The sequence below is a fragment of the Manacus candei genome, unplaced genomic scaffold (genome assembly GCF_025592945.1).
Source record: "Manacus candei isolate 608988 ecotype Guabito, Panama unplaced genomic scaffold, ASM2559294v1 h1tg000046l, whole genome shotgun sequence".
Lineage (NCBI taxonomy): Eukaryota > Metazoa > Chordata > Aves > Passeriformes > Pipridae > Manacus > Manacus candei.
In genome coordinates, this window is record NW_026138094.1 from 14,115,744 (window position 1) to 14,133,084 (window position 17,341).

Below are 17,341 nucleotides of genomic sequence, written 5' to 3' on the forward strand. Positions count from 1 at the left end.
TGGTGCAAGTGACTGCCACCCATGCACGCAGCCCTGGCACTGTGGCACTGTGCTGCCAGTTGCTGCAGGAGTGTGGTGTGAAAGCTTTATGTGTCAGGAGCCATCCCCCAAGAATGGGGATGGGTGTTGGGGCAGCCAGTGGCATGTGGGATGTGCCAGTGGTGTCCTGAGCTGCCTCCTAGTAATCCTTGCCGGCCCCGCTGCCAGAGGGAGTGGTGCAGGAGGAACATGGATCAAGATGTCACGTAAAATAATCGGTGGTGACCTACACCCGCTCCTGTTTATGTTTACGAGGGAAAAGGAAAAAACACCTGAGATGTGCCAAAAAATGGCAGAATGTTTATGCGGTGGGCAAGGAGCACACAGTGAACTGGGAGCTTCAGACCTCTGAGATAAACACGGAGCTCAGCTGTGTTTCCCCGCTGTGATGAGGACAAGATGTGGGAAAAGTGCTGAGGTGGAGAGCAAGGAATTCATCTTTCCTGGATGGCACCTACCTCCCACCATGGCTGACCAACCCCTAACACAACATCAGTGCCTTGGGAAGGCACCTCTGGTCCCACCAGCTGCTTGCCCATATCCTGGCATGAATTTCCATTAATTTCCATTAATTTCCATCACTGCTGGGTGAGGAAATGTTCTGTTCTGCAAAAGGAATGAAATATTATTCGTTATGTTATGGAAACAGGTGCAGGCATTTCTGCAGGCCATTTTGCAGCTCCCTCAGCATGGGTGTCTCCTCTCCAGTGCGTCTCCTTCAAGACAAGCTCTGGAGACACGTGTGTGTCTTCAGGAGCAGATCTGGGACACGTGAATTCATGCAAAACCTAAGTCTCTAGAAAAGTCTGTTTGCACAATCTCTCTTGGCTTGGCCATCCCTCTCTGCAGCTCCAACATGTGGTTGACATTGGATGGAGCAGCATGAGAAGATCCCCATGTGTTCCCAGTGCTGAGCACCACTGGCAGCACTGTGGCTCCAGGAGGTGCTCAGCTGCTCTCCATGCCTGGAGGTGAATAATTCCCTGATCCATGGGGTGGAGGGGTCAGGCAGGTGGTCACTCTGTAGGGCTGTAGCACCCATGGCTGGCGGGAAGGATGTATCCCAGACCAAACTACTCCTTTCTGCCCATCATCAGTGAGTTCAGCTGCCTAAGGCTGGTGCTTCCCATCAGAAAGCAGCAAAGCCACAGCCTCTTGGGCTCATTCCCCTCCCAGATTGACCCTGAGGAGCCTCCTCAGATCTCCTGGGTTTTTCCATGGTTTCATCACTAATGTGTAATTACAAATCTATAATGTATTTATGTGAACACTGCTATGCTTTATGCTGCCCCCCTGACTAGTGCTGAGGCTGGGGCAGTGTCAGAGGAGCGTCACAGCAGATGGTGCAGCAGCATCTCCCTCCCCACGCTCCTTCGTGGCTATATCCATAACTTTTATTGTGTTCATCTAATAATCTAGGGGAAAACTGGCTAGTGATGCCCATCCTGGCTCTTCGTGCCTCTCACCCTTTCCAATAGAGCATCGCCTGAGCGACCATCATCAAAAGCCAGCTGTGCCAGGAGGGTGGTAGGGATGGTGGGGTCTGTAAAATACAGGCTGTGGGGTCTGTAAAATGCTCTGTAGGGCCCATGAAATGTGCTTTGGGACCCAAGGCTATGCTCAGTTCCCAGCCAGCTGCCCTCATCCTCCCTCCCTGCCCTCTCTGCTCCACCGAAGGGAGCTGACGGTTATTTTCCCCTGCTGCATGTTTCTGGGCTTGCTTCTGTTTACGGAGCTGGGAGTTAAAATAACTGATTGATGACTTTGTTCCATCCCAAACACTTTGGGGAAGTTTGCGCGGTTTAGGAGGGAGAGCTGGGAGCTGGGATTTCATTAAGCACTTGGCTCCCAGCACTTCTCCAGCCATGCTCCAGGGGTGGCTAATGTTGTTTTTGAAATCCTGTTTTGCTGTCCCAGGAGCCGGACTGGCGATTTCCATGGTTTGAAGGAGGACTTGGAGATGTGGGGAGTCCCTGGGGCTCACTCTGAGCTCCGAACCAGGAGCAAACCGTGCAGCCACCACAATATTGTTTCACTTAAGCCCTCCTCCACTGCTTCATCAGCACAAAATCACACTCCAGTTGCCTAAAAGCTTTGGAAAAGAGCCAAAAAAATGAACTACTGGAGTTTGTTTTCACTGTGCGGATGAGGATTTACAGGCTGTGACTGGGAGAAAAGGAGTGAGAGGACCTTTACCCCCTCTGGAAGGCCTTGCTTAGGAGCTAAAGCTTCAACCATGGCTCAGCAGTGCTCATCTCACGTACTCATTCATGGAACAGATACAAAAGGCAGTGCAGAGTGGTGACACCAGGAGAGCCAGGAGCAAGGGAAAGACTGATTTTAGCTGTGGAGGTCAGGAAGGCTTTTTCTGGAGTGATGAAAGAGCCAGGAGTGAGGGGAGAACGAGTGGATGTGGCTGTGCTGGTCATGAGGTCTGGCTACAGGGTGAGCCCCCAGATGTCTGCTGGCACAAGAACAACACAACTGACCCCCTGATGTATAAAAGGGGGTGTCCTCTCCTCCATGATTCCATCTGTCAAGGAAAAGGACTTTTTGTAGTGCTTTTGCAGGGCATGTCTGCTATCCGAGTGCCCAGGGACTGTCACCTGCATTGCCGCCTCATACATACAGCCCCACTCCCAGACCCACATTCACTAGGGAGAGCTTTGCTGGTCACTGGGATATTCTGGACTGCAGAGTTCCATTTGGATTTCCCTACTGGATGCCATGTCCATATTTGCAGTCTTTCTTTCCCCGTCACAGCTTGGAAGAGCAGAGACGGGTGATACTGTGAAAGCACTGGAAGTGTCTCAATAGTAAATCCCTTTTTAATTACATTGCTGAGCTGGGGAAATTAAGGTAAGAATCCCTGGCTCATTTAAAAGCTCTCTGCAAGATGGAGGAGGCCATTATTTTCAAGCCCTCAATGAGTTATGCACATCCCAACCTTTCCCTGGAGCATTAACTGCTCGGGGACACTTGCAGGGCAGCATCGTGGTGCCATGTGCTGAAATGACACCAGTATTTGCTGGGAACATTTTGCTGTCAAATGTGAGCTTGTGGCAGGGCCTGAGCTGTTGCACAACCTCAGATCAATGATGGAAAAGCAGTCGCGGGATGGGAACGGGTGTGATGGGAATGTGGTCAGGTCCAAGCCAGGGCAGCACCTCAATGGGGACATTTACACCATGAAGGAAGGGCAGGAGCAGAGCTTCAACCCACAGCCTGCTGGCTGTTTGCTTTAGCTCTGGACAGGGTTTGGTGGACAAAGACCATCCTGTGTCAAAGCCCATGTTGATTTGGGTAATTAGTTGCTCCTGAAGAAATCCTTGATTTATTACTCTTATTTACGGGCATTGGCTTTGGATTGGGATGCATTCCAGGCTGGGCACCCGTGCTGCCATGGAGCACAGCCTCCCACCCATGGGATGGCGATCCCTTGTCTCATCTGTGCCTTTTCCTCCTTGGTTTTCTTGCTATAAACCAGGTCGAGGTGGGCAGATTCACAGTGATTTACAGCAGCAAAACATCAGTCAGTTTTTCCTAAAAAACAGCAAAATCCTGTGTGATCCATGAGTGTGCAGGGGAGGGCTTGGATCTTCCAGTTTGTCTTTCTCCTGCTCTGCAGGGATCAAGTGGGAGCACATGGAAGAGGTGTAGGCTGTGCAAGCTGAACCAGAGGCAACAGCGACGGCAATGAAAATAGAGCTTCAGGTTAAAAGGGCTTTTTTAGTGTGTAGATGAACCTCTACCTGGAATGGGCAGAAGGTGGAGGTGATGGAGCTGAGTGGGTGGTGGGCACTCCTCATTGAACCATTTGGGAATTTATTTCGGGGCAATTGTTGCACTGAGCAACGTGGAGCTGAGCCTGGGCTGGGATAATTGGTGCCGATCCACCCCCGGGTTTCAGCTCCGAAAGAGTTTGCCAACATCCATCTGCACTGGCAGGAGACAGCATGGAAATGCCTCCCCTTCCCAGAGTGCCTGCGGTCATGGGGGCGACCGGAGATGTAAAACATCTCACGACCTTATGCGTCGTGCCAAGGGCATGCTCGGAAAAGCTGGTCTCTGCCGAGCTAATTCCAGCACTGCTGGGATTCCCCCTGGAATACGTGGCCATATCAGCTTTCGCCTGAGGGTGAATGTGTGTTTGCCGGGAGCACACCAGAGGGTTTGGTGGGTTCCAAGTGCTGCTGAAGGAAGGACTGGAAGCTCCCAGTGTGAGGACCTTGGCCTGGCTGAGATGAAACCTGCCAGGAGCAGGTTGGGAAGGCAGCATGGGAGATGAGCCCTTCCGGAGAGAAACTCACTGCGGTACTCCTGGCACTGGATTGAGCGCTGCCTCCCAGATGGGAGGAGATGTCAGCACTGATGCTCATCTCAAGGGATACTTGAGTCTTGCGGCCCCAGAGTTTGGCTCAGAGCAGGTTTTTTGCAGAAGGGTAAACACAGAGAGCAGAAATTATATCTCTCTGGCTCATTAAATTCAGCATTGATGGCATCTGCCCCACCAAGCCACTGATCCTTTCCAAAATGCCTAGGAAAGAATCATGTCCCTGCATAAAATTGACCCAGGGGTGGGTTTAAGCCTTGAAAACTGCTTGGAGATATGAAGTGCATGGGAAAGAGTTGTCAGGGGAAGTGTTCCCTGCTTCTTGCTACTGCAAGCCCCGGGTAACACTGCCGAGGGTCCCTCAGGGATGTTGGCTTTCCCCACATCTCACCTCTCCCCCAGTGCAACAAAGCAGACCAGCCCTTGAATCTGGCACATGTTTGGGAAGGAGCATCCAGAAGGAGCACTGAAATATGGCCTGGAGACACACAATCCAATCTAGGAGCTTGGAGGGAGGAGAATATTCCGAGCAATGTGATGGACAGGTCCCAAAGGGAGTAGAAAAAGAGGAGGATAAAAGAGGGTGCAGAAGGCAAAGGCAAGAAGAGCAACTAAACCCAGTCCAAAAACAAGGGCAAAATTGTTCACTTCCATGGTTAGTCACAACGAAAACATTGGAATTTCATAATTTCTTCCAACTCAAGAAAAATACCCAGTTAGGGTAGTGGGAGCTGTGGCCAGATCAGTTTGTGCCAGAGCTGAAAGGGACCCATGGCCCCTCCATCCACCCCATGGATCATTTTCTTGCTTTACTGGGTACTGGACCATCATGGGACTGAGGTGCCAGGTGAAAGTTCCCCAATAATTCTCCCCACAAATAAATTCCAGCTCGGGCAGGGAAGCAAAGCTGTGGGTGTAGTGGCAATGCATGCACAAAACCAGGTTTTATCACTTGGTGGTGAGCAGATGGGACTTGGCACCAAATCCCAACATTTTTCCTGGAGCTTGACCACAGGGTTTGGTTTGGGGTGATAAATTCTCTCCTCTCTCTTGCCCAGTTTAAAGATGAGGAAAGGGGATGTTGCTCTGGTCAAAATATCCTGGTGAAAGATGGAGGAAAGACCCTGAGGGCTGCTGCTCCTCATGGGAAAATATGAATTTGGGGAACCCCTGGGATTGATGCTCTGGACATCTGGGCTCAGCAGCACCAGAAGCACCAGCTAGGGTCTTAAAAGGTGGGAATTGCAGCAGGTTTGAGCATGATTTCCTCAGCACCGCTGTCAGATGGTGCGATCTCTGCTGGAGAAGGGCTTTTATCAGCGAGGCTTCAATGTAGGAAGCTGAATGAGAAACAGCGCATTGTTTCACCAAGAAATGGTCTAAAGACACAATATACCAAGTAATTGAGCCCAGAGGGCAGGAGAGATCCCTCCCTCTGCTTTAAACAAAGGTTTTTAGGAGGAGGATGGGATGACCCAGATTATCCCCCAGAGGAGCAGTAATTACCATCCGCCCTGGCAGGCTCGGCAGAGTGGCCAGGGCCGGCTGAGCAGGCAGAATGAGGTGCTGGTTTATCCCCGGTGACCACTGAGCCTCTGCCTTTTGCTGCAAAGATTTTAGGGAATTTTGGGTGATGCCCTGCTCAGGACCTGTTTGTAGCATACAGCCAGAGGGGGCACCGTGCTGGTTTTTATGATGCTGTTATTTAATGAGAAGGTAGAAAACTGGGAGCTTCCCAACTGCTTGACTTGTGAACTTTGGGTAAGAAGAGAAGCCGTTCCAAAGGTGAGCTCATTTCTAACCCCGGGAAATGACTTCATGGACGCTGGTATTTACTCACAAAAACACTGCATGTCAGATGTCCCTGACTAGACTTTCTGTTTCGAGTCCAGTATGAGACAAAAATTTCCTTGGACGAGACAATTCAAGGTTTGGAGGAGGAGGAGAAGAATTGGAGGGGGAAAAAATATCGGAATTTAAAAAAACCCTGAAATGGTGAGGTTTTTCTGAGCATAGGGGAGTTTTTGGCAGACAGCCTGGCAGAAGCACCTGCCTGGGGTGAGGGTGCAGGGAGTGAGGGTGCAGGTGATGGGTCCAGCCAAAGAATCACCCATTGTTACTCCCCCATAATTCCCAGCAGCTGGAGTTTCTCTCAGAGGGGAAAACAAAAGTTTTTCTTTTTTTGGGAAGCCAAGACCCTGGCAGTGATTTGTCAGGATAAACAGCAGCAGGTTCCCTGCCCCGCATTTGCAGTAGGTTAATGGAAACTATATCCCACGCTGTTTTCCCTGGATAAGATCCCAGTTTATATGGGATGTCCGATGGAAAAACACAACACTTTTATTTAAGGTCTGCTCGTGCAGAAATTGCCACTGAGTCTGTGCTACCCAGTGTGGCTTTCTGGTTTCTGTTTTCTCCAGCATCCTGGGATGATCTGTGGGGATCTGGGGAGATAAGTCCTATTTGGGGATGCTGGGGGATGCTCTGTCCCCTCATGACCCAGTGCTGGGCTGTAATTCTGGGGATGTACTGGGGCACCATCCCAAAAGGAGAGGGTTTTGGGAAGAGCCAAGCTGGGATGTATGGAAACAAGCCCTTCCTGCCAGCACTGTTTCCTAATCCTGGAGACCAAACCACTCTGATTGTTAAACCAGTGTTCAGAGATTCGGCTGAAGGCTGCTGAGCAGACAACATCCAAGCTGACCTTTGAGGAGATGAACAAAAAAAAGAGGGAGAAAACACAAGGGGGTTACTGTCCAAACGCTGGAGAAAAATAGTCATTTCAATTAGGGACCCCACCCTTAAAATAAGACTTATTGCTAATGCATGCCCAGGACATTTCTGCATGATGGTATGCTACAAAAATCCTCTCTGAACAAGGACTAAAGGCTTTGTTGTGTCATGAGCAAGACTTACAGTTCCCAAGAAAAATCCTGTCCCTCTCTTGCATCATACAGTCGGGGATGAGGAGGACATTTCTAGACAAAAAGGCCAGCAGCCAGAACGAAGGACAAACACAGAATACATTCCTGACTCGCTATTTAATTGCTTTCATGCAGGTGCAAAGGGCTAAACGAAAGCAAAAATAAGGATGAGTGTGTGGGGCCGGATCTCGACTTTAAGCAGGAGCCCAACGCCTGGAGGAGGTGGCTGCTGTAACAAACAGGCTTCCACCCAACTTCTTTGTGGGTTTTCTGCTATTTTTCTCCCAGGGACCAGGCTGGTTCCTGTGGCACTGAGGGGCAATGCCCCTGCCAGGTAAGGAAGTGATGGGGACAGTCCCCTCCCACGTTGCAGGAGTGGCTGGTGCTCATGGGCAGTGCTAATGGGGGGTTTGTTTTTTTCTTTCCTCTTGGATGTAAAGCACTTTGAATGCAGGAATTTCCCTCTGTGGCTTCAAGCAGAGAGTTTCCAGCCTGATCCCTTTTGGCAGTTCCATGCAGAAGTGATGGAGGTTTTAGGGGACTCTGGGGTGAACATGGTCCGGTGCCTGCAGCATCTCTTGCTCTCAGGAGCTGCTCCCACTGCCACACAGTTTGACTCTTAAACCCACAAAGGGGAAAAAATCCTTTTCTGCTTGTGCCCAGGAGCACTCCTGCCAGCAGAGTAATTTCAGAGATGGTGCAACCCCACTCAGAACTTGGGCATTTCCTCCTGAAAATAAGTGGGAAGGGGTTTATTGATGGAAAACCTATCCCAGAAAGTGAATCTCCTCCTCCTGGGGAAAAATGCAGAGCCACCACTGCCAGCCTGGGACCTGCAGGGATCTGTACACCATGTACTCCTTAATTTAATAGCCTAGGAGATGTGAAGGTCTATTCGCATGTCATTAAAGTCCCCAAGGTGCCACTGGGAATGTGTTTGCTGGTGCTGGCCCCAGTAGGGCTTGGGGCTGGCCCTCTGTCACCCCTACAGCTCTTTTGCTGGCCAGAGGAGCACAGTGTCCTTAGTTTCCCTCCCTACCCTTGCATTGCATATCATATTTTTTAAGCTCTTGTGAGCTCTTTGTCCCTCTCAAGGTCCTTCCCTCTCACTGCCTTATGCTGCAAGAAACATAGAAAGAAGAAGATGGGAACTGATAGAGTGCAGAAAAAAAAAAGTGTATTCATTATAGTGGCAAAATGCCCCGAGTTTCTTCTTACTAATCCCCTCCTTGCAGCATTTCCAGTCCAGGCACATACCTGTGATGCTCCCACGGACCCGTGTGGTCCAGGAGCATCGCTGAGGGGGTGTGTGTGTGTGTGTGTGTCTGTGAGTCTCCCGGTTGTCTGAGCAACGGGACATTCATCACCAACTCCAGGGATAATTAACTCATTTTCCTGTATTTATAGCAAACCAGTGCAGGGAGTATTGGCACTTATCCCTCACAGGGCCACATTTGGCCACAATATTTTGAATTTTGGCCATTTCTTGCATTACGGCAGCTTTGTCATCATCCCCACTGCCTGCTCATTAATAGGGCAGCTCGTTAAGCTGATGAGGGCAGGGGTGGTGGTGGCTGCCTGAGCCAGGCTGCCCGTGGGTGCCCACCTCAGCGTGCCCCACTCTCGGTTTGCCGGTGCAGGGAATGTTTGCAGCAGCATTCCCATCTCCAGATGCCTGCATACGTCTGTGCTAACAGCAGCGTCGCTCCCGGCTTGGCCGCTGGCAAGGGGAGATTTTACTGCTTCAAGGTTTGTTGCAGGGAGGTGATGCAAAGAAACACTGGAACATCCTGACTCAGCACCGCAGCAGTGGGAGACCCGTGGGAAAGACACGGAGCGTCTTCTCTTGGCATCAGGGCATGCATATGCCAGGTATGTTCCCATCAGCCAGGATAAATCCTGACCTGGACGTGGGCTTTTCCTTATTTCTTCTAGACAGACAGAAAGCAACTTGGTACTTTTTAACTGCCTTTTATTTTTGCAGTTTGTTGTTTTTTGGGCTGGTCTTTGGGGAGGGAGAGGGTGAAGGTAGCGAGGGAATGGGGGCTCAGGGTGCGGGTGGTGGGGCTGGAGGAGGGTGGTTTGCTGCAAGGTGTTGGCATCAACATCCTGCAGAGCTGGGGAGATAGATTTGATCTCTGCTGCTCCTGTTATCCGCGCAAAGGTGGGGAATGCTTTATTTTGGGATCAGCAAACAGGAAGGTGCTTGAAACAGTAAGAGATGTACTGTGCCTGCAGCTGAGACTGTTAAGAGCTCATATCCCCAAGAGCTGGAAGAATTAGCCCTTTAAATGGGAGGTCTGCTCAGGAAAAAAAGGGAAATCAAATCAAGCACGGGGGACCACCATGCTGCTAATCACCCCCCTGCCACCCCTGTGTAGGGGGGTTCTATCTTCCCCTCCTCCTCCTGCTTTGCCTTATGAAGATAAAGGTACAGAGATGTTGAGCTTGTTCTGCCAGGGTCCTGTGAAAGTCCAGGCTCCTAAATTCCACTGTGATCCTCTCCCAAGAGCCACTGTCAGTCCCTGAACAGTGTGGAATCCCCATTTTCCCCTCCTGGCCACCCCTGTCTGCTCCCACCAATGGCCCCAGATCCAGCACCAGAGGTGGACCATTAAGATTTAACACATTAATGGAAAGGGCTGTGGGGTTTCTGAAAAGATGATCCCTGCTTGCAAACCCCCTTAGGAAGGATGAGTCCTTGAACCGAGCACAGCTGCCCCAGCACAGGCTCAGCCAGCTCTGGCGTGACCCATTCCCAGCAGGATGCTGGCAGACAGCAACTGGTCCCATGGTCCTGGCCACCACTCCTGCTTCCCAGCTGCTCAACTGCCTCGCAAGGAGCTAAAAATATATGTCTGTGTGAGCAGTCACTATAGCTACAGCAAGTGTGAGCCAGGGAGGGTGGCCGGACCTGGGGGATGTGGTGCCTTGGCAAAATGAGCAACACAGAGGGGACAGGACAAGACGGGATGGGACAGGACTGGCAGGTTGTTGCTGGTGCCTCCAGTGCAGATCCCACCCTGTCCCCATTTCTCCTTACACTGAAGCTGCAGCAAGCTACACAGCCCCTAAGAAGGGCTTCACTTTGCCACTCGCATTTCGGCAGGGGATGAGCGAGGAGCAGCTCCCTGCATCTGCCCACTGCCCCACCACGCGGGAGGACACCAATGTCTCAGCCTCTGCCTACCCCCAGTACTGGGTCGAGCCGCGGTTCACGCGAGCAGCGAAGGTCCGTGTGATCATCACAGCCATCTTCTTCCTGCTGGCGGCGGGCAGCAACGCGGCGGTGCTGGGCAGCCTGCTGAGGAAGAGGAGGAAATCCCACGTGCAGCCGCTGATCCTCAGCCTGGCTCTGGCCGACCTGCTGGTGACGGTGACAGTGATGCCCCTGGACGCGGCGTGGAATGTGACGGTGCAGTGGTATGGAGGGGACATCTCCTGCAAGGTCCTCAACTTCCTCAAGCTCTTTGCCATGTATGCGGCTGCCCTGGTGCTGGTGGTCATCAGCCTGGACCGGCACGCAGCTGTGCTCCATCCCTTCTCCCGCGCTCACCGCCGCAATGGGATGCTGCTCCGCGCCGCCTGGGCCGGCAGCGTGCTCCTGGCTTTGCCCCAGGTAGGGCTCTGTGCCTACCCTGTGGAGTCTGCCCAGGCTGGGGTGGTTTTGGAGAAGGGATTCCCAGCCAGTCCATCCCAATCCATGGACTCCACTACCACCGGATTGGCTCTGCCTGAGGGAAGCAGCGTGGTTGTGTGCTGGGTGGTCAGGGCTGCTTTGCACCTTCCTCACAGCACCTGTTCAGTGCCACCATCAGGGCTGGGGAAAAACAGTGTCCACTATGTTTTAATTCCTTGTGCACATGGTAATCTTCTCCTAAAAATCCACACTGCACCACTGCAAAACATGTTGGAGCAGACCAAGATGAATCCGAACAGTTCCTGACCATAATAACATTCTTTATGGTGAGAAAACAAGATTTCTCAGCTGTTAGATCCCATCCATCCTGACCAAACCATGAGTTAGGTGCCCAGAGCCCCTCTCCCAGTTGCTCTCCATGCACAGGACATAGGCCCTGTTCCAAATCCTCTCTGAGTAATTCTTTGGTTCTCCATTTCAGCTTTTCCTCTTCCACTTGCACACGATTCCGGGAGGGAACTTCACCCAGTGTGTCACGCACGGGAGCTTCCGGGCACACTGGGAGGAAACTGTCTACAACATGTTCACCTTCACCACCCTCTACATCACCCCCCTGAGCGTCATGGTTGTTTGCTACATCAGGATCCTTTGGGAGATCAGTAGGCAGCTAAAGATCAATAAAGGTAAGCAGGTCCCAGCCCTTTAGTGTCCATCATGACTCCGTGACTGAACCTGCTCCAGCCTGGAGTTGTTGTTTGGTCTGTCCCCACACCCTTTGAAGGAAAACCAGTTAAGGGGTTTTACACAAACTAATTGACCTTGTTCCTTGCTGTCTTCTGTTTCCTGTGGGCCATGGACTGGACCACGAGATGGTCTCCCCACTCTGATAAAGCACAAGCAAAGATGGTTGTGTTCTCCTGGTTTCCCCCCATCTCCAACTATCCCTTTGACTCTCCCTGGCAGGTTTGACAAGAAGTCAGAATGACCACATCTCCAAGGCACGCATGAAGACTCTCAAGATGACCGTAGTGATTGTTGCCACCTTCATCATCTGCTGGACCCCATACTACCTCCTGGGTCTGTGGTACTGGTTCCAGCCAGCCATGATTCAGAAGATGCCAGAGTATGTCAACCACAGCTTCTTCCTCTTTGGCTTGCTGCACACCTGCACAGACCCTGTCATTTATGGACTCTACACCCCCTCCTTTCGGGAGGATGTGCAGTTGTGTCTCAGGGGCATCGAAACAGCTATCACCAGGCACAAGAGACACAAACCCATCTCAGCCTCAGAGAAGAACATCAAGGATGGTGCTGTAAATGGTGGAGTGGCCTCAGGGGGCTCCAATGGGACAACTGCCAGTGCAGTCTGATGGAGAGATGTACCCACAAGGAGAAGGGAGGCACAGCTTTGGGGCTGCTTTGTCCCGTAGGATCATTCTGCAGACTGTTCTAAGGAGGTTTGCCACCCAGCTTTGGTGGGTGAGGGTCTCTGGCCAGGAACAGGGAATGCATCTCCTGCCTGTACTCAGGGTGAAAAATATTTGGGGGTATTTATGGTCATTCTGCCATATTTTGGCAGCCCTGTGACAACTAGAAAAACATCCTTTTTGTACCCTATGCATGCTCTATCCCTGATTCTGGGGTCAAGCTTCTGCACACTTCCAGCATCCACCCCTGGGAGGAGACTCGCCATGTCCTCTGTGGTCCAGGGCCATGTCTGTGGGGTGTCCAGTCTTCAAGTGCCCCTTGCAGCTACACCCCGGTGTGGAGATGCATGGATGGTGTCACCCTGAGGCTGCAAAGGTGCAATCACAGGCTTTTACTCCACCCATTGTAGGAAAAGCTCCCTGGAAATTTCGGATCTCCTGGCTCAGAGCCTGCCTGGTTCTCCCATGGCTGTGTGACAAGCCCTGGGAAAGATCTAAATATCTGAGAGTTGACTAATGGAAGGGCATTAGTTCTGTGGGGATGGATTGACTTCGACAAGAAGGGTACAAAGAACCACAGTGGATAGGTATAAGGTGGGGGTTCTTCTCCCTTTTGGAGATAACCAGAAGGGAAAACAGTCCCTGCTCCATGTTCTGGTGTGCAGGGGATGGTATGGACGCATCCTTACACAGCAGTTTGGGACACAGGGCTGACCAGGAGGGAGGGTGTTTGGGGTAATCAGAGAGTGATAACCAGACATGACCCTGCCCAGGACCCCTCTGGACCTCTCTGTCCCCATGTCCCAGGGCACGAGCTGGCAGGTTGCAGACCACTTGCTGGACACATTTGCTTTGCCCAATGCCAGCCCAGTGCCAGCCCCTTGGCTTTGCCCAAGCAGGGCAGGTGCAGACACCCCACAGGTGATGCCAGAAGTGTCCCAACAGGGAAGGTGATGGGAAACAGCTGGTGGATGGAGGGGCCCATCAGTAGTTATCAGTGCCAGGTGGGGGCTGACAGTCTTTGGCTGCACTGTGAGGGCAAAGGAGGCTTCTGGAGGAGTCGGTCGAGCTGTGGTGAGTAAAATGGGTTATTTGCTTTCTACCACAGTGCCAAAGGTTGCTTGAGAACGTGGAGGGTATGCATTGAAGAGATGGGGTTTTTCAATTGTGTTGTCCTTTCCAGGTAATTAGAAAATAGTGGATTATTTCTTTTTTCATTCTCTGATGATTGTTATTAAATGTGGTTTTTTCCTTTTGAAGAGAAATTTAGTTTTGAGCCAGGTGGGTTGTGTTTTTTTTTTTTTAGTTTTGTGAAACTTTGGGCAGTCAGGAGCTCTGGACTTGGCAGGAAGCACTTCCTTGGCTATTTTTGTGGCCACCTCAGCTTTGAACATGCATCTGGACTTTATCAGGATGAAAGAGCTTTGTTTTAAAAACAACTCTTGGCTTGCTGTGGTTGCATGTGTAGGGAGCTGGAAGATGTCTCTGCCCAAGAAAGCAAATTTCCCTTGGGCATTGAGGGGGCCTTTTCTCCATCTTGTCTCTAAGAGGGGATGGCTCCCCATCAGTCAAAAAGGATCTGCACTGGTCTCCCAGTGCCCCAGATAACAAATTATTAAAGGTGGAGGGGTGGTAAGCAGTCCTTGCAGGCTGGCTGAGGGTGGGCAAGGAGGACACGGGAAGCCAGAGCACTCAAGATGAGCTGTAGTCTGATGTTGGGCACTTGCCTTTCCCTATGCTAACAATTTATGCTAAACATGCTGCCCAAGGAGAAAAAAAAAATCAATTAGAACTGCAGGAGCCCAGACCAACTGGTGGAGATTAGTGTGAGCCATTTAGGAAGCATCCAAACTCCAACAAGATGAGTAATCACAGTATGACTTTCCTGGGCTCGTCCTGCTCAAGGTTAATTACACAATGCAGGAGTTGGCTGATGCCAGGCTGGCAAAAATGGGCCTCTTGTAAGGTGGTGGATATGGCTGACAGTAGAAGAAGCTATACTCATCAACACTCCTTTGGTCTCTCTGTATATGTTGTTTATGATGGCTGATGGGAGGCAGAACTTGAAGGTGTGTTGGTTTTTCTGGCAAGCCTTCAATAAGCAGGAAAGTGTCTTTAATCTACTGAAAACTTTCTTCATCCACTTCTTGCTGAGTGAGAGGGAACAGGTCTGGCATTGCTCATGCACTTAAGACCACATGTCCTCTCTTGCCCAGCAGCAGGAGAGCTTGGAGATCTTCTCTGAGGAGCAAAAAGCACTTTTTCTCTTCTGTGAGGGATCCACCATTTTTACATCCCATGGGTACAGTGAGAGGGCTGAAGCAGGTTTGGCTTGAGGTGGACTCAATGATCTTAGAATCCTTTAGGTTGGAAAAGACCTCTATGAAGAGCAGGAAAACTGGGATGCTGGCTAGTATACATACCTTGGTCCTTAGGGGAAGCATGGCACATCCCTTGGGATGCTTGTGGGCACTCCAGTGCTATTCCTTTTGCCCACCTCTTTGATACCTTCCCTCCTGTTGCTGGTGCTAAAATGGACATTTTGGGAAGCCTGGAGAGTGGGCAAGGTGCCCAAAGTGACAGTTTTCATGACAGAAGGAAAATGTCACTGGAAGAGTGTGCTGCCAAGCCGTGTGCCCTCCACATGTGGGAAGGGGGAGTGAGCAGGTGGGCAGCACCTCCCTGGGGGAGCTGGGATCGACCTGGGTTTGGGTCCTGCCATAGGTGGACCAAAGCTAGGCCTGGTTTGGATATTCCTCTATTTCTGGTTCTGCTTTTCTTAAATTTCCTCATACTGCAGAGAGCACATGATTTTTGCATCACTTACCAGGAGCATGAATCCCAGACCCTTGCTTCTCCCCACCCTGGGGGTGATCCTTTCTTCAGAGGTTCCCTCTCTGCCCGTATTGCCTCAAACCCCTGATTTCCAACAGCCCTTCTCCTCAGCTGGCTCCTGAGATCTCCATACATATATATAGTGAAAAAAAACCCTTATATTTATGTGTATATTATATATTTCCCCTTATGGGAGGAAAATCCTCCCACGAAACCTGCTCGTCCCCACCAGAAAGCACCAGCTGCCATGCTCCTCCTTGCAGTCCCAGCAGGATCAAGTTTGTCTGATTCAGTAACAGTTCTTTAATATTCACCACAGTAATGTAACAAACACATTAATAAGCACAGGTAGCTCTATATTTTACAACTCCTCACCCTGGGCCGCCCGTTTCAGACACAGCAGCCCTTTGTTCGGGAGGAAATTCTGATTCATTCCCTGTTAGTGTTTTCATAGCACTGTGCATGTTCAAAGAGCCACGCAAGTGGCTTAAGAGGCTAACACAAACCTTGGGGTTAATTCATAATACTGTTAGTTACTCAGCACAATACCCACATTAATCCAGCTGACTGCACCTCGCCACGTTGGGAAACACATGCTGAAATCAGCAGGGAGCACAGAAAACAAGCGTGGGAGTAGGATGTTAAGTATTTTGCCAGCCCACTAGGTAGAATGTGAGCATCTTAGATGTATTTAAAATATTTTCCCGTTGCCTTGCTCTGCAGCTGTGGAGCTGGGGCACGGAGGAGGCTGTGCCCAGCATCCCTGCAGGCCTGGGAGCAAGGAATGGGGCTATGAGCCCTCCAAGGGACACTCCAGACACTATATCAGGACTCTGCCTCTACCTGCAGCCCCCCTTATTTATTTATTTTTTTTTAAGTCTGTTCAAACTGATAAAGACAGAAAAGGCTGGGTTTTTTCCTTTAATACCTGCTGATCTCATTGCAGAGCTGGACTGTGCATGTCTGCCATGAGCCCCCACAATGCTTTTTCTCTCCGGGGATATGGCCTGAAGCTATTATTACTCCTTTTGCTTATTCTCAGAAACTTTCCTATGCAAAGAAACCCTAAGAAAAGAGCTTCAAATGCTTGCTGTGTTCCTGTCATCTGGCTCAGGAGCTCCCAGGTTTGTGCCTTTCCCTGCAGTGCCAGAAGACAGCCATCCCACAACTGTTGCCGAACCTCCACCTTTTCCAAAGGGCCCCAAATAGCCCATCTGTTCCAAAAGATGGGTTTTTTTTCAGACATATAAGGCTTTTAGCTACCCAGTACCTAGCTTTTAGCTACCCAGCATCAAATACTCTAGGTTTTCTGGCTGGCACATTACCTCCCCTAAACTTGCATATTTATATGGCACAACATTTAATATAACATGCTGAGGTGGACCAAAAATGGGCACCTATTCCCAGGACCCACGTGTCTCAAACCCCAAGTTTCTGCATTGAAATACCAAGGAGTAAACTACTATAAAGTAGTTGAATCTGTTGCACAATAAATTATTAAGTTCACGTATATTTTAATTGCAAATCACTGCTATAATTAGCATGGACACTTCTTGGGCTGAGGCGCCACAACATGCTTTGACACTGAGCATTATTAACGGGCTGTAAAAGGCAATGGGGAATTGGATTATAATGTTCTTGTTTTGCAAGTTGTATGGTGAATAAATAAATTTGTTCTGGCAGCACAATTAACTGGGATAAATATGTCTAGCTCCAGCCACCAAGAAGAGGGGTTTCTGGAAATCAACTTGTTCTCAGCCTTGAGTTAAGAAAACCTGATTACCAGGACATTATTTCTGGCAGTTAGGTACCAGAACAGCATCAGAAGAAGAAGAGATTTTCTTTGAAATATTTAATGAATAAGGGAGCAATCACAGACTCATTTGCTGGAAATGTGATGAGATTTTTTTTCTTTTTTGTGGTTAGGGTTCACTGTGCAATGAAAACTTGTGTTTATCAAGACCGAACTGTGGCACATTATCTGGCTTTTCCTTGCCTACAACTTCCCTGGGTCTTCATGGGGTTATCCCATGCCCAGGCAATAATCAGAGGATCGTTCTTTGCTCCTTTCTCTGTTTCTGGTAGTTGTAGTTTGCTATGTAACAAATGACTTGGTGAGGAGGTGGAAGGTGTTGCTCTGTGT

At 50.2% G+C, this 17,341-nt stretch overlaps 1 protein-coding gene across 3 annotated transcripts in view; it reads left to right on the plus strand.

The window, feature by feature from the left end:
- The window catches only part of LOC127475386 (gonadotropin-releasing hormone II receptor-like), a 28,272-nt gene extending 10,965 nt beyond the window's left edge, over positions 1-17,307 (plus strand). Inside the window, exons 4-8 of one of the 3 annotated variants that reach the window (XM_051797174.1) lie at positions 7,432-7,630; positions 9,057-9,168; positions 10,406-10,915; positions 11,418-11,619; positions 11,900-17,307. In XM_051797174.1, the coding sequence (XP_051653134.1) occupies positions 10,409-10,915; positions 11,418-11,619; positions 11,900-12,306 (1,116 nt within the window). In that variant the 5' untranslated portion in view covers positions 7,432-7,630; positions 9,057-9,168; positions 10,406-10,408 and the 3' untranslated portion in view covers positions 12,307-17,307. Of the gene's footprint in view, positions 1-5,274; positions 9,169-9,594; positions 10,916-11,417; positions 11,620-11,899 lie in introns of those variants that run through there. The other 2 variants (XM_051797173.1, XM_051797175.1) reach the window with 2 other exon arrangements.
- The last annotated feature ends 34 nt before the right edge of the window (positions 17,308-17,341 follow it).